This window comes from Cyprinus carpio, chromosome A5 (assembly GCF_018340385.1).
Source record: "Cyprinus carpio isolate SPL01 chromosome A5, ASM1834038v1, whole genome shotgun sequence".
Classification (NCBI taxonomy): domain Eukaryota; kingdom Metazoa; phylum Chordata; class Actinopteri; order Cypriniformes; family Cyprinidae; genus Cyprinus; species Cyprinus carpio.
In genome coordinates, this window is record NC_056576.1 from 18,014,033 (window position 1) to 18,029,977 (window position 15,945).

At 36.7% G+C, this 15,945-nt stretch overlaps 1 protein-coding gene across 4 annotated transcripts; it reads right to left on the reverse strand.

The window, feature by feature from the left end:
* Positions 1 to 1,055: 1,055 nt before the first annotated feature.
* On the reverse strand, positions 1,056 to 15,867 carry LOC109084321 (P2X purinoceptor 1-like). 4 transcript variants are annotated; one of them, XM_042756244.1, is made up of 13 exons: positions 15,350 to 15,847; positions 11,731 to 11,875; positions 10,133 to 10,204; positions 8,775 to 8,847; positions 6,901 to 6,988; positions 6,040 to 6,120; positions 5,413 to 5,554; positions 4,986 to 5,134; positions 4,522 to 4,612; positions 4,375 to 4,440; positions 3,376 to 3,471; positions 2,745 to 2,789; positions 1,056 to 2,626 (listed from the first exon to the last, which is right to left on the reverse strand). In XM_042756244.1, exons 1-13 carry the CDS (start codon positions 15,484 to 15,486, stop codon positions 2,621 to 2,623), a joined length of 1,191 nt encoding a protein of 396 aa, XP_042612178.1. In that variant the 5' UTR covers positions 15,487 to 15,847; the 3' UTR covers positions 1,056 to 2,620. The 4 variants fall into 4 exon arrangements, with proteins under 4 accessions (XP_042612178.1, XP_042612184.1, XP_042612182.1 ...); XM_042756250.1 differs by lacking the exon at positions 2,745 to 2,789 and having other exon boundaries at positions 15,350 to 15,850; XM_042756248.1 differs by lacking the exon at positions 1,056 to 2,626 and having other exon boundaries at positions 2,786 to 2,914; positions 8,787 to 8,847; positions 15,350 to 15,867.
* Positions 15,868 to 15,945: the final 78 nt, after the last annotated feature.

Consider the following 15,945-nt stretch of genomic DNA (forward strand, 5'->3'; position numbering starts at 1 on the left):
GAGCGGGTGGGAGGGTGGCGTTTTTGAGGAGCGGCCACAGGAGGGCACATTCTAGGAGCGGCCACAGGAGGGCACATTCTAGGAGCAGGCACTGGAGCGAGCTCTGGGGCTGGAGCCCTTCCTGGGTTTAACTGGGGATCAGGAGCCCTTCCTGGGTTTAACTGGGGATCAGGAGCCCTTCCTGGGCTTAACTGGGGATCAGGAGCCCTTCCTGGGCTTAACTGGGGATCAGGAGCCCACCCTGGGCTTAACTGGGGATCATGCACTGGAAAATTGGAGGCCCCCTCAGGGCTGGAGGAGGAAACCAAGTACGAATGCGGGCTGGACGGGACCATCTAGACGTCAGAGAGAGGAGAGGGGGCAGTACAACTTCCAGTACCGATTCACAGTCTATAAGATCCTCTTTCTCATTTTGGCCCTTTTGGCGCTCCATATTTTGCTTACCCTCAGGCGGGATGCAGGGGGCGGAGCACCTCTCCGCACTCACCCTGTCTGTGGGTCTCTCCCTTGTGGTGGGCACTGTAGCCGGCTTTCACACCTGGTCTGAAGGGTTGGGCTCTGGCTCTCCGTCATCGGTGGGCTCGGGCATGCGCTCCACGCATCAGGGAGATGGTGGGCTGGGCTCTGGGTCTGGAGTGGACCTTGCGAGATCCTCCACAGGGCAGATGGTAAGTGGCGACCCGTTTCTTGCCAGAGTTCACTCTACGAATGCAGCGAATTCCTCCCGAGGACCATCTTCGGACGACAATGCTCTGCACTCGTAGTTCAGGCTGGCATTATAGAATGCGCAGAGCACTTCATCCAAGTAGCTGGTGATGTTAGCTAGCAGTAGGAACTGTCTCATATGGTCCTCGAGAGAACGTCCTTCCTGCTCCAGCAGGAGGAAAAGGAGGAATTCGGGGCAAAGGAGGGGATCCATGGACACAACACTACGGGAAAAAAAGGACAGAGGAAAACCGGAAAACAAACGGAGGGGAGACACGCAATTTAAACTTTTTTGGTCGGGTCTTCTGTTACGATACGCTGGCTGAAGGAACATGGAGTTGAGAGTAATCGAGAGAGTGAGTATTTATTAATCCAACACAGGGGTAAATCCAACACAGGGGTAAATCCAACATGAAAACAGGAGGAAGACACACGTATGTAACTTGTAGACCCAACAAACACAGATTGAAAGGACTAAGACCTTTATACAGAGTATAACGAAGGGCAGACAGGTGCCTGGAATAACTTAATTAACGGGGACATAGAACACATGGGGAAGAAACTAGACATACCTGGAATCAAATTAACCAAACACGGGAGACAGAAACTGGGTCACGGGGCAAAAAACACACTTAAAGAGTCCAGGGGTGTGACACCCTGACAGAGTTATCAGGATGCCAGAGCAAAGCAGAGGGGATTTGTATCACCCTGAAAGGGTTTTATTTTGATGTGAGTTTTAATTATTGGTAACCAGTTAACAGTGAGACCAATTCTCACTATTAACTGGTTGCTTATTAGTGTGCATGTTACTAGCATATTGGTTGTTTATTAGTACTTATAAAGCACATATAAATTATTCTGCATGACCATATTTTAGATCCCTTAATTCACCCAATACCTAAACTTAACAACTACCTTACTAACTATTAATAAGCAGCAAATTAGGAGTTTATTGAGGCAAAAGTCATAGTTAATAGTGGGAATTGGTCCCCAAACTAAAGTGTGACCAAATTATTTTGTTATGTGGAAAACTATTTTGTTATTTGTTACAAAGAAAGACTGTATGAGTGTCCAGAAACTCTCAATTCTACCTGACTGTTTTTTTTTTTTTTTTTTAAATGACTACATGACTTTTCTAACAAATAAATATATGTGCATGGAATATTGATTTGAGTCATAATTTTAGAGACAGAACACAAGCAAAGCTAAGAGTTTCCTGGATAAGTGGTCGGAATGTGTCCTTATTTCTGATATATTTGACCAAAGAATGCTGCATTAAAATCAAGTAGTGCAGAAGACTGTGTAATAATAATAATAATAATAATAAAATAACAGATCTTTGAGATAGAGCATCCTATGTTTCTTGGCTCAGTGTTTTGTGAATGAGCTAAAACTAGGCCTAAATCACTCACTATTCTGCCTTTCATAGCTGGTTAGTTTCAACCTCATATGGTTGACTAACCATCTAAAATTTATTTCACACAAATATTGTAGGCTCACAGCAACAACAACAAAACCTTTACAAAACACCTATCAGTAAATAAAAATAGCAATATTAAGGTGATAGATTATCCAGAGTTAAATATGGGTGACATATCCAAACATTATGTGGTGATCGCCAAAAACTTTGGGAAGCTGGTAAAGACCTCAAAACCCTCATACAATTGTGTACCTTTACAATATGAACACATTCAATGGATATTAGTTATGTCTTAAATCATAACACTGTTTTAATGTCTTTCCTCAGTAGTTTGGGAAGGAAATGTTATTTAGAAAGGAAAAGTGATGTCTGACAGTTCTGTGTCAAGTCGTCTTGTTGAAGCTCCAGTTTTGAGGTGTTTTTTCTCTTTCTCTCTCTCTCTCTCTCTCTCTCTCTTCAGTGCAGTAGTCAGTCGTCATGGCAGCCGTCTTGACTTCACTCCTGTGCACAGCAAAGATCAGAATTACTGTGACCACAACTAAAATTGAAAAGTTGTTTATGGAGATATGGCATAATTCTACAGGGATCTGCGGCTGAAATTATTTGAATGGTACGCTACCTTAGGTAGATCTCTTTCTGTCTTTGACTGGGGCAAATCTGGCTTCTGTGGAAGGGCAAATACATATCTGAGACCATTTCCCATGCTCCTATCAACCCCAATGTGTTTCTTTCTCAGAAAGCTGCTAGAGTGGGAGTCCTGGAGGTTAAGATGTGGCCTCGCTTTCCTTTCTTTATAAGAAACAAGTATGGTCAATGTGGTACGTTGCTAGGGTAACTATCACTGCAGAGATGTCTACAGGAAGCCGTGGTGTTGCATGGACTTGAATACAGTAGTCTTGCATACTGCCTTATGTGCATACAGATCAAAAGTAAGATACTTACTGATGCAGATGTGGTTATACTTTTTCACTCACATAACACTCCCTCAGACGTGCTTTGGACATTTGAATTATAGTTAAATCCTGGATGTTTCCATAATGACACTATGGGAATGTAGCTTGATGTAAATATTTGGAAACTGCACTGCATCTGCCCAAGTAACAGTTTTTTGCATGGCACCTAACTATGTATCTCTGCTGCCATCTTGTGTTTTGGTAGTGAACTAGTATGGAGCTCTCAGGGACACACCAGCAATCACAAAGGCAAATGAAATATTTAATACCTTTTATTCATTTAAAAACAACACTCACCTCTTCCAAGATTTGTGTATGCTTGAATTTCATGTTTTTGTAGAAATCTCTCTTTGGAACTAAATATAGGAGCAGCATATCACACACAACGGTTGCTTAAACAACAAATGAGAGCAAATGTTAGTTCATTTCATTAAGATAAAAAGCACTTAGGGGATATTTTGAGTAAAGAAAGTATAAAGAAAGGTAAGCTTGGAATCTAATCTGATGCATCTATCCTGTTCTTGTTTCTGTTTCAAGTCAATCATCAACAGTCATTGAGTCATTAACATACAGATACAATAGCATTCAAATGTTTGAGGATAGTATGATTTTTTTTTTTTTACAATAGCATTCAAATGTTTGAGGATAGTATTTAAAAAATTTTTTTTTTTTTTTTTTTTTTTTTTTATTAAAATATATATTTTTTTTTTAATTGATGTTGTTTGTTTTTTAATTATTTTCCTCAAAGAATACTTAAAAAATATTTCCACAAAAATATTAAGCAGCACAACTGTTTTCAACATTAATAAGCTTATTGAGCACCAAAAATCAAGATATTAGAATGGTTTTCTGAAGGCTCATCTGACATTCAGCCTGGCCATCACCGATAGATCATTATATAGACCAGAGGTTTAACAATTTTCAAAACATTGCTGCTTCTACTGTATTTTTGATCAAATAATAGCAGCCTTGGTGAATTCTTTCATAAGCATTAAAAAGATCTTACTGACCCCAAACTTTTGAACAGTAGCATATTTTTTATTTATTACATTTTTGGCCACAGAGTATCATAGTGGACTAATCAGATTGAAGTACTTCAGAGAGCTGTGTAATATACAGTAGTACCACATTAAAGCAACTTTTTATTTGTACAACACAAAATATTTTTACATCTGGTATCATCTACTTCATAACAGTAGAATCCAAAAGATGGAGTCTGTAGTTAAAAAAAATTGAGGAAATTATACCAGGTATCTCTTTATATAAGTATATAAGTTTATTCTCTGTGACACTCACCACTCCAAAGATTCCTACTCCTGAGCCTATAGCCGTCAATGTAGGGATGATATCAAATTTTCCTGCCTGCAAGGAACAGTTGTAAACAAATGGAATTGTGCATGTCCCATCATTTCTTTGTGAATGATCCATAAAAAATAAGCTTACCCGTCCATGAACAATGATGTCTATCCGTACACCAAACACCTTCATTAGCGTTCTCTTTTCCACCGCATCCTCCACATAATATTTAGCATATCTAAAACAGACAGTATCTGTTATACTGGTATAATAGTTCTAGTAGTGAATCCACTTAATATATTCTTAAATTTCTTCAAAACCATTTTTATTGATTCTTTTACAGAACTCATCAAAGCTGACAGGCTCAGGAATAATACAGTACAGCACCACTGACCTTTTCTCATTTTAGCTGTATTAAATGAACATGAATATTGACCAAGTAATCTGTGATTATGCAGTGAAAAGTCTTTTCACTGCATAATCACAGATTACTTGGACAATATTCATTTTCCTTGTCTCTTTTATAGTTCTGCTTCCACAGAACCGCAGAGTAGTGTTATTAAAAAGTTTGTTGTTTTCATAAGGCGAATGGGTTAAACCTTCTTACCCACCTAAAATTGTATCCCAATGATGGTTTCTCTTCTTTGTCCCCATTTTTTCCCGTTCCATAAAGACCATAGAATTCATACTTTGGTTTGCAGTGTCTGATACTCAGGTCCAGATTGCAGTCCCAGTCGATGAGGACTCCTATAGCACCACCCTAACACATCACATGGGAAATATCATGGAGATTATCATCCCATATTTCTGTAATCTTCTCCAGATTTAAAATATTTCACTACAATAATAATATTCTTGTAAACCTATAAAACATAATACTTTACAAGATACTGTAGCCTACAATTTTAAAGTTTGTAAACTATACAATTCAATACATCAGTCATTTGGAAGTCATCCTGATTACTGGACTGAATGCATGTGTTAAGAACAAGTGTGAGTGGGTGTGTTTATTTACAATCAGTGATGACAAAAACCTACCACACGAGCTATCTCTGAGAAATTTAACCCAGAACGCTCAACAATGTCTCCCAGTCTGAAGATAGGACACAGTGGATCAGTCTTGGGATGATACAAACATGTATTGATGTAACTCTGATTCACACTCTCCACCAAGTTACTCCTAGAGAGAAAAAAAAAGAGTGAGGAAACCTTTCATCAATTAGACAAAACTGATAAAACTGGGTGTTACATTTTAAACCTGGCCTTCAATAACATATACTGTAAAGTACCATATTTGTATGTACTGTACAAATATTGTTATAGTATGAAGCTTATTGCAAATCCACTAAAATTATTATTGATGTGAGAGAGACAATAATATATATATATATATTTAAAAAAAAAAAACTTAACTTCAGCTTTGGTTTTAATTGTTTAATGTGTATTTTCTTTTTCTTTTTTCACAAAAAATTGTTCGTGATAAAAAAAAAAAAAGCAGACTATCTTTAGAACCAAAATAAACCACTGGATTATAGGAAAGGCACATTCAAAATAATCTTTTCTAAATTAAATAGTTCCTTTTTATTTCATCCTTCTTTGTCCGAATTTACTTGTTAGGCTTTGCCAATATACCTCAAGGAAAATTTGGAAAATATAGAATTTTACCTTACTACATTAAACTGGCGAAAAGTGATAGAGTTTTTGATGAACAGTGTGTAGTTTTCTGCTGTCAGCAGGACTGGAGGGCTACAAAGAAATATAAGAGGGACAAAACAAAGTTAAATGGATCAGACCAAGACTGTAGGCTGATTCAAAACAATTTTGAATACAATCTGCCACATGTTCCAGGTATAAACATAATTTTACGTTTAAGGCAACTGTCAAGTGTAATTTGATTCTTTTGTTTAGTTTCCAAGATTTCTTCACAAACATGAAGTTCAAGTCATTCAGGAATGGTGAGTTTTTGCTTATCAACAGTATCTTATCAATTCATTATGGTTGAACTATAACACATTGCTGGTCTATGGGCAACCAAACCTTTTTTGGCGGGCTTATAATTTAGTGAAAGTGAATTTGTTGTTTTGTTTGGATTAATATTGTTTAACAAATTATGGAGACTAGTTTTGTGAAGTAACCCATCCAAGTGCACATACACAGTAGTGAACACACACACACACACGGAGCAGTGGGCAGCCATATTGCTGCAGTGCCTGGGGAGCAGTTGGGGTTTCAGTGCCTTGCTCAAGGGTCTCACCTCAGTTGTGGTATTGAGGGTGGAAGAGAGCGCTGGTTATTCACTCCCCCCACCCACAATTCCTGTCGGACCTGAGACTCGAACCCTCAACCTTTGGGTTACAAGTCTGACTCTAACCATTAGGCCACAGCTGCCCCAAATTTCATTTAAAGATGCCACAAAAATTTTTTTTAATAATAATTGTAGTCCAGGCATGCCACAATAATTGTTACTGTTTTATACGCCATATGATCGATTCATTTAATCAACAACAATAAAATAGGCATTCATACTCTGGTATTTTACGGTCGTCTTCAACTGGACACCAGGAGTAGATCTCACAAGTACTTGTTTCGTTCATACACCTTCCCGTCATGTGCCCTGAAAGTGACAGTAATGTCGTTAAGTAAAGAGTAGAGTATAAGAGCTTTGGTGTTGATCAGAACAGACTGAAACAAAACAAGAGAGCCGCAAAGAGAGATGGCAGGGTATATCGCAGGATCCAAAAGTCTTATGTCCCTTGTGAAAATGCTTAGATTTTGCATTTTCTAATTTAATTAATAATCTAATTTAACCAATTTACATTTACCCTTACACATATTTATCCAGGTTTACAATCCAGGTTTAAATAACACTTTGAATCCTACATTTTCTATATGGATTTAGACTTTTGATACCCACTGTATATGTACAAATAGTACAAACACACACATACACATAAATAATGTCATACTTTTGATTTACTCTCAGCACAAGAATGCACACTTCAAAACTGGTATTCAGAGACATATTTTTCATATTTACTGTAAATTTCTAAATTGTAAAAGTATTAAATTTTGGGGTAGAAGATTGTCAGACCGTGTGAAAAGCACTAAGATCAAATCAAATAAATTTGTTTGGTTGATACACATCTATTTCCAAATTGCATTTGGTCATATGTTTGTAATTTCAGTCCGACTCTTTTAACATTTACTTTCACACACTTGCTTTGGTAGTAGAATAACACTGACAAACTTTTGTAGGACCATTAAAATACATTTAGTGTAATCATAAATTATGACACATCCCTTGTGTCACAGAACATCAGTTATATATCAAAGACATGATACAATAAACATGAAATGATATGCAGTCTGAAGCATGGCATAAACAACAAGAAGGTTTTGTGTTTTCAAGGAAAACAACTGTGAATTTTACCCTGAATTCACAGGGTCAGTATTTTAACAAGATTAAAGAAAATATGTGTTCTATGGTGAAGTTTGTGCCAATTACCCATGACTGGAAGTCAGGGTACTTTGAGTTTCTGCAATGTGAGATAGTGCTGTTTACTTACGTCTGTATTCCTGGAGTAAATCGTTCTGCTAGGCTGCATGTTAAACTGAGTCAATATTTGAGTATTTGTACCCACACAGAGCTTACGATACCAGTCAATAATGTGGGTTTGACTGTATTTTTCTTTTTTAAAGAAGCTTTTTGTTAAGTGTTTATTAGCTATTGGTGTTTGCGTAGCAGTGGAATACTTTTGCGTAGCTCCTGTTACAAATTATCAAATACAATTTGGAGATTGTTTAAAACTGATATCTGTTTTTTATTTTTTTATTCAATATCTTAAACATGTTGCTGCCATATTAATTAGTATTCTTTTAAAGTTGGCAAAACAGCTGTATAGAAACTGCTAGTCACACCAAGTAATCTGAACCTGGATAAGAGTCCTGTGAAACTCTGGGAAATACAGACATCAGTAAGCAAGGGTTAAAATTCATCAAAGATATGGAAAGCTAAGAAAAAAGCCTTAGAGCATGAGAGCAAAGCATGTTAGTCATGAATGTTAGTGACTTACGGAGACGACAGCATGGATGATGTGCAGGTTTGTCAGTAAGGAGAGTAAGAGTTCATTAGGCCCCCTTTGATTCGGAGTAGAGCTGAAACCAAATGCTTACGTGCAAGTGCACCAATTTTCTTACCCCATGATCATTTGAATTCTACGGTACATATCTTAGACCGCTGGGGCACTGATTTAGTTACCAGTCAGGGTCAAAGGGATTATACAATGGCCATGAAAAGACACTTAACAAGTGAGTTCCTCTGCCCCTGGCTGTTAGTGATGTGAAGTTAGTCTGCTGCGCCGGTGCCTTCTGTCGGAACAATGAAATTGTTAAAACTTTACCATTTCCCATACGTTTGTATTTGCCCTCATCGCAGTCTGCGTCAGAATTGCATTTGTTCTTCCCATCTGGCAGCTGAAATTCACAAAGGAAAGGAATCACTTTAATGGATATTAGTGTTTAATTAAGCCCCAACTATTTTGTTGAAAATATGCAAATGTGAGATCCAAATGAGACAGGATGCACAGAATAACCACAAAACACAATTCTTGAGACTCATTTGTTTAAGCAAAGCTTTGCAGGTAGGGCAATAAAGTCAAATAGAGAGTCAAGTGAAAGTCAAATATGACTGAGGTAAACCAAGAGCAAGAAAATGAATTAAGAGTTGGTGCAGGAAATTTTGTCACATTTACTTGTTGGAAAGTAACAGATTGTATTGCAGGTTATATGTGTGTTCTACAAGGACAATGAAGGAATAAGTGACACTTTCAGTTTCTTTTTAGGATAATAAGGATAATAATCCACTTTCTGTATTTCTTAGATTTAAATTAACCTTAGGTGGTTGACAGTCAACCACACTGTAAAATATCTTTGCCTTGCATGTATTAAGGACTGAATTAAGTGCTAAAATGCACTGCACTTTGAGTTTGGCTTACTGGTACATTGCATCTGTTGTAAAAGTGAATTAATTTTAATATCATACTATAGTGTCACACACCATTACAAACATATCAGTTTAGCTTTTGCCTTAGAAAAACACTAGAGAATTGTACATAATATGACCAGACTATTTTGTATTTTATGCATTTTAATGCACAATGCAATAAATCTAGTGAAAAATATGCACTAATGAAATGTAAAAAAAAAACAAAAAAAAAAACATTGTCTTTGTTCAGCATTTCAGCATTTACAAAAAACATTCTGATGAACAGAACAACCATAAATGTGACTTCTTATTATATTGGAAACTATATTCAAACTAAACAAGCACGTATTCCCTCAGATTTTTGAAGTGAATGATGAATGCAGAAAAATAAATAAAATGTTGATTTGATCACAGTTTTCCATGCACACTAAATGAAACCTTCACTACTAGTTTTCAATTAATTTGAATTCATTTCTTATTTATTATTCATTATTCACAATTTGGATTAAGTTTTAGTTTGGTCTCAAGCCAGGACTGCCTGGTGCCTTTCAAAACAAACAAAAAAACAAGACAAATAAATAAATAAAAACTCTATGACAGCCCTTGCCCCATATTTCTGAGGAACAGGCAACTGTAGTTTAACTGAGGGGAAAGATGGTCAGGATATGACTCAGATAGAGATCAGATAGAGAGAGAAAAAACAAACAATTCTGAGGGTCACGGTTATTAAAGCTATTAGAGATGAGGGAAGGAGAAAATTACGTAATTACTTACCTCAGCACATTTGCCCTGTTTCTGTCCCACAGTGACAATGTAGTTCGTCATCACAACAAAAGACGAGTCACCCTGGAAATCGGAACAGAAAGGACTTGAAGGGTTACATATGTAGTTTCAATCTCTAAGCTCAAACCAGTATGCAGATGGCTACAGAACAGAATGCCAGAGTGCCATGTTGAATTTACAGTACTTTTAGGTGATACAGTGGTTGCATAAGAAATTGAGTTTTTGAAACTGACTTGCTTGCTTGCTTGACTTCAGATTACTGTTTTTGACAGCCCTGCATGACATGATAAATGTCCTTTTTTTAAAACCAAAAACAGACCTCAAAAAAAAAAAAAAAAAAAAAAAAAAAAAAAACCTCTGTACATTTGGTTCAGTATTAAAGGCTTGATTTACACTTTGAAGACAGGCATGGCTATATTTTCAACTCACATCAGAGAAGTAGCTGTGTTTAAGGCTGAATCTAAGGTTTAACCTCAGCCTTAAATAGTCTAAGTGTCATTCCATCTCTTGTGTCTCTGCTTTGCTAGCATACTTAGCTTAGTGGCAGCAACCTGTACTCAATAACACCAGTGATTTATTTAATTATTTGTAATGGTCAATGACACATGTGTTTTTGTGCAGAATCTTAGAGTACAGATATTATTCTAATATGCTGATTTTCAACGTTAAAAAGTTGTGCTTTATATTTTATGTGAAAACTGTAATACATTTTTTTCAGGATTTTTGATGAATGAAAAGTAAAAGAACAGGATATATTTGATTTAGGTGACATTTAAATGTCTTTACCATTACTCTTGATCAGTTTAATTTCCTGTGAGGTCTGTGTTTAGGGTTGGTGAATAGAATATACAGTATGTATAGTATAAAAATCATGTCTATAGAAAGTCTCAGTATAACATGAAAACCTAGTGTCTGCATGTGTGCACAAAAGCACTGATGTTTATATTTGTTTTTTGGATGATATTATTTGACTCCATCAAATAGTTCGTGGAGCCACTCCTTTGATTGCTGAGTGATGACGTGTTTACTGTTCTGTCAACAGTCTGTCTGTTTCTTATTGCACTGGGTGCTTTCGGCGAAATGAGTTCACACTCTGAAACTGCTGCAGGCTACTGGCATAAGGTATATAATGGCAAATATTTTCAATTATTTATTTAAAAAAAAACTTTACAATAAATATACAATCAACTCTGGTGTCATATTGTTCAAAGTATTTCTCCATTGCCCTTCTAAATAGTCTCACAATAGAGATGTTTACTTGCTGTGACAATGTTAGCACTTTCTCAGTCAGGATGAGAATAACCTGCATGTGTCTTCAGATGTTTACACAATAAGAGTAGAGTACATTTATCTGTGATTAGGCCAAAATGACTCTTATACAAATATAAGCATATTTACACTCAGGAAGCATAATACGAAATTTACTGGATGGACAATTACCATTCAGTAGCCTACATCTGGATTCAAATACATATTTCTTCATTTCTTAAATAATAATAAAACTAAAGAAAAAATAATGATACCTATGGTATAAATTAGGGCTTCTGAAGTTTTCAGTTCTGAGGCCAAAATGAGGAGACACAACCCACCTGTTCAGGAAAAACATAATCAGCTACATCCCATATCCGCTCCTTTTTGCTGATATTTGTAAAAGACACTCCCTTCATCTTGGTGAAGATGGAGCCTATGGCAGTATCTACTACCTGGTAGCCTTTCTCATACATGAACACCCACTTAAAAAAAAAGCAAAAAACAATTCATGACCACGTCTGCTAATCAAACTGCAGTCTGAAGATATATGTATACAGTACTATATATAGTGTATACATATATACTGTATATATACTCAGCAACTTATAACATCCAAGTGAAAGAAATAACACCAACATGTCAGAAAGAAAATAAAAAAACAGATTCACTGTTGGAGTTGGAAAAAGGATCATCCCCTTGTGTCAGCATTTTGTTGAACCACCTTTTGATTTAATTACAGCCTTTAGTCTTTTGGGATAGAGCTCTACTAATTTTGCACATCTAGAATTTGCAATATTTGCCAACTCTTCTTTGCAGAACTGCTCAAGTTCAGATGGTGACCGTTCGTGGACTGCAGTCTTCAAGTCATTTCACAGATTTTCAATGGGGTTTAAGTCTGGACTCTGACTAGGCCATGCAAGGACATTCATCTTTTTCTCCTTCAACCACTGTGTGCTCAGTTTTGCTGTGTGCTTTGGTCATTGTCATGTTGGAAGGTAAATCTTCTTCCCATTGACAACCTTCTGGCAGAGGGCAGCAGATTTTCCTCAACAGTTTGATGGTATTTTGCCCCGTCCATTTTTTTTCTATCCTGACAAGTGCTCCAGTCCCTGCTGCAGAGAAACACCCCCATAACAGGATATTACCACCTCCATGCTTTACCGCAGGAATGCTGTTATTTGGATGGTGAGCTGTATTGGATTTCAGTGAGACATATCATTTTATGTTGAGGCCAAATAATTCAATTTTAGTCTCATCTGCCTCCTAATCTTCAATGTGCATTTTGGCAATGCTCAGTCATGACTGCATGTGGCCTTTCTTGAGGAGTGGCTTTTTTTTTTCTTGCAACCTTCCAATACAAGCCACATTTGTGGAGAATTTGTGATATTGTTGTCACATGCACACAATGACCACTCTTTGTCATAAATTCCTGCAAATGCTTCAGATTTGCTTTAGGCCTCTTGGTAACCTCTCTGACCAAAAAACAAAAGAGCAGGATTTCCTCTTGCTCTTTAATTCAGTTTGGAGCGACGTCCTGATCCAGGGAGGGTCTGTGTTGTACCAAATACCTTTCACTTCTTAATAATAGACTTCACTGTGCTTCTAGACATTGATAAAATCTTTAAATTTTATTATTATTATTATTATTATTATTTGTATCCATCTCCTGACTTGTGCCTCTCCACAACTTTATCCCAGAGATCTTCTGACAGTGCCTTGCCACTGTTTGCTACAGTTGCACTACCAAGGACTGAAAAGCTCTTTTCATGCTGGGCTAATCAAAATGACCACAGCTGATCACAGCTGAAACTCAAATGGCTTTGTGCGCCATTGAGAAGGTGATTAGCTATGCCGGATTGAGTTACAAGTCATTTTTAGGAGGGAGTGATCCTTTTTCCAACTCAGCTGAATCAAACAAAATGTATCCATCTTCATTTCAGGCTAAAAAGCAACAAAATGTGATTGTTTTAAAGAGGGGTGATTATTTTCTATACCCACTTAATATGATTTTATTAACATTTATTATCAACATACATACATTTCATGACAGCCATAGATGAGGGTACCTTTTTCACAAAATGCATGTGATTAAAACCTGCAAATTACTACAAATTATTAATTTTCACTGACTTAAGTCTTTGATACAGTGTTACACACATAATGAATGTTTCATCAATTGTAGACTAACATATTCCGGTTGTTGACATTCATGAATATTCACAGCACACAATTTGTAAATACTGAGCTTAATTTGTCAACAGAGAAAGAAAAAGCTGGTTATATATATTTTTAAATTGTATTAGCTCCTAATACCTTTCACTCAGAACTTCTATTAGTTTCATTTTTATTGGTTACTGATTGACAATAACAATAAAAAATATATTTACCAGTGCATTATTCTTTTCAATAAAAAAAGCATATACTGAGTCCTCATGATTTGCACTATTAAACTTTGCACAGCAGTTGGAAAACAATTAACATAAGGCTATGTTTCATAGTTTGCATTTTAGAATGTGTGCATGTGTTCAAACAGTATGTAGTTGAACCACCTTGTGTCATATAAAAGTAGGATGAAGCAATAAGATTTTGGCCTCATGCCCTCTAGCAAGTCACGACAAACAGTATCCATCCCTTTGAGGCATGACTCAGTCTTATCGTATGACATGCCTAAAGATGAAATACTGCTCCACACAGACCAAAACTAATACTATTGCAACAGTTTATCGACTTGGTCAATTTGTGTTTCATCCAGCTAATTTGACTACAAAGACAAACAACTTCCACATGACAGATAACAGAACCACCATCCAATTTTAGCTGCACAAACACCAGCTATAGATGACATTCAGATTTTTAGTGTTTAATGCTTTCTAGCTTTGAATACCCAAACAAATACCTCTGTCAGACTGCTGTAATTTGGACCAGAGCTGCATTTGATTCATTAAGGGTGGTCTGCTGATGTTCACTGATAAACTAAGGGAGTAAAAGAGAGGAATATGAAAGCAGCACAATCCTTTGCTGTTCTATGTGATCACTGACATTAAAGTTTAATACAGTGATGTAACACCTTGTAGATGTACCCCATAAATAGGAGACAGACAGCTACGTATCACAGTATATTACACCCACTTTTCCAATTGTGTTTTTGCTCCAGTGGCTTTATACAGCACAGTAGTCATTGATTTCAAGAGAAGTGCAACACACTCATTTAACATTCATTTGGTTACTTTAAATGCAAATTGTATTGTTTAGACGAGCACACAAATGACACCCACATAATGTGTCAACTGATGCTCAGTGGGTTGCACAATACAGGTTTGAATTACTAAGAGGAAATGGCAACGTTTGTCTGGACTTGATTGTCATAAAGGTTAACATCTGCCAAAGTCTGCTTTTCTCCATGAATGACTACAGCATGACATTTTACCACTTAAATGAATGTTTGCTTTTATAAACATGTCTGTATGCAACACACATGTCATGAATATTGCGTAAGTGAATCTTTTACACAGAAGCCACGTACATCCAGTTATCTAATACATACTGAGTGCCAGCTGTTAGTTCTATGACTGAAGATAAGCTGTTGCTATGTTATTGAAGCTATAAGCCATTAAATCTAAATGAGATGCAATTAAAAAAAGAGAGCATACTTTTAAGCAAATTAAGCACATAAAATAAATTTCAGTTTTTTCAAATTTTCTTCAGAAATGTGTGTCCTTTCTGAAACAATAAAAGTTTGATGGTGTGCTGTTAGTTAGACTAAACAATGTATCTTAAATGGTACATCATGACAGCCCTTGACTCTTCAGTTCAATATAAGGCTCGAGCCGTTAGTTTGTTTGCATTCTTTAAATTTTTTCACCCTTGTTGAAGCATGTTCTGTTCTGTTACTCATGCTCACTGATATTTGTCTCCTTTTCTGTTTCAGATTTTTAAAGAATAAAATAAATCTCTTACCCAATGATGTAAGCTAGAACACCCATTTGGATGATTCGGCACACAACTGCAACTCTTTTGTTCTTGACCAGAACCTGTCGAGGAGTTTCGTATTCAAAGAAGAAGTTTGAAAACGTTGTCTTTATTTGAGATTTCATTCTTCTTGTTGAAAGGAAAGAGTACAAATACGTGTTCTCTCTGTCTTCACAAGGCTCTTGTTCACTGGTAAGATGTCCTGGTAAGTACTGTAAGATGTTTATGGAGTGCTGTAATCTGACTTCCTTCCTTGCCTTAACTTTATATGTCTCTCTCTCTTTCTCTCTCTCTCTCTCTCTCTCTCAAACCAAACATTTCTCAAAGTAAACCACCCACTTTGCGTTGTCTTCATCCCCCCTCTTGTGACTATAACGCAAATTCATGTACAGGCGGATAAACTTCTTAAGGGAGGTGTAACAACTTAGAGTCCAATTGCAAATAAAGGCTTAATGTCCACCGCACATTTGTGACATGCCTGAAACAGCCTTCTCTCTCTCTCTATCAGCACTCTTCTTGCGCTCTATGGCCACTGCCTTCCTGAATGACTGCTAAAGATAAAACCCAGTGTTCATTTTACTGTA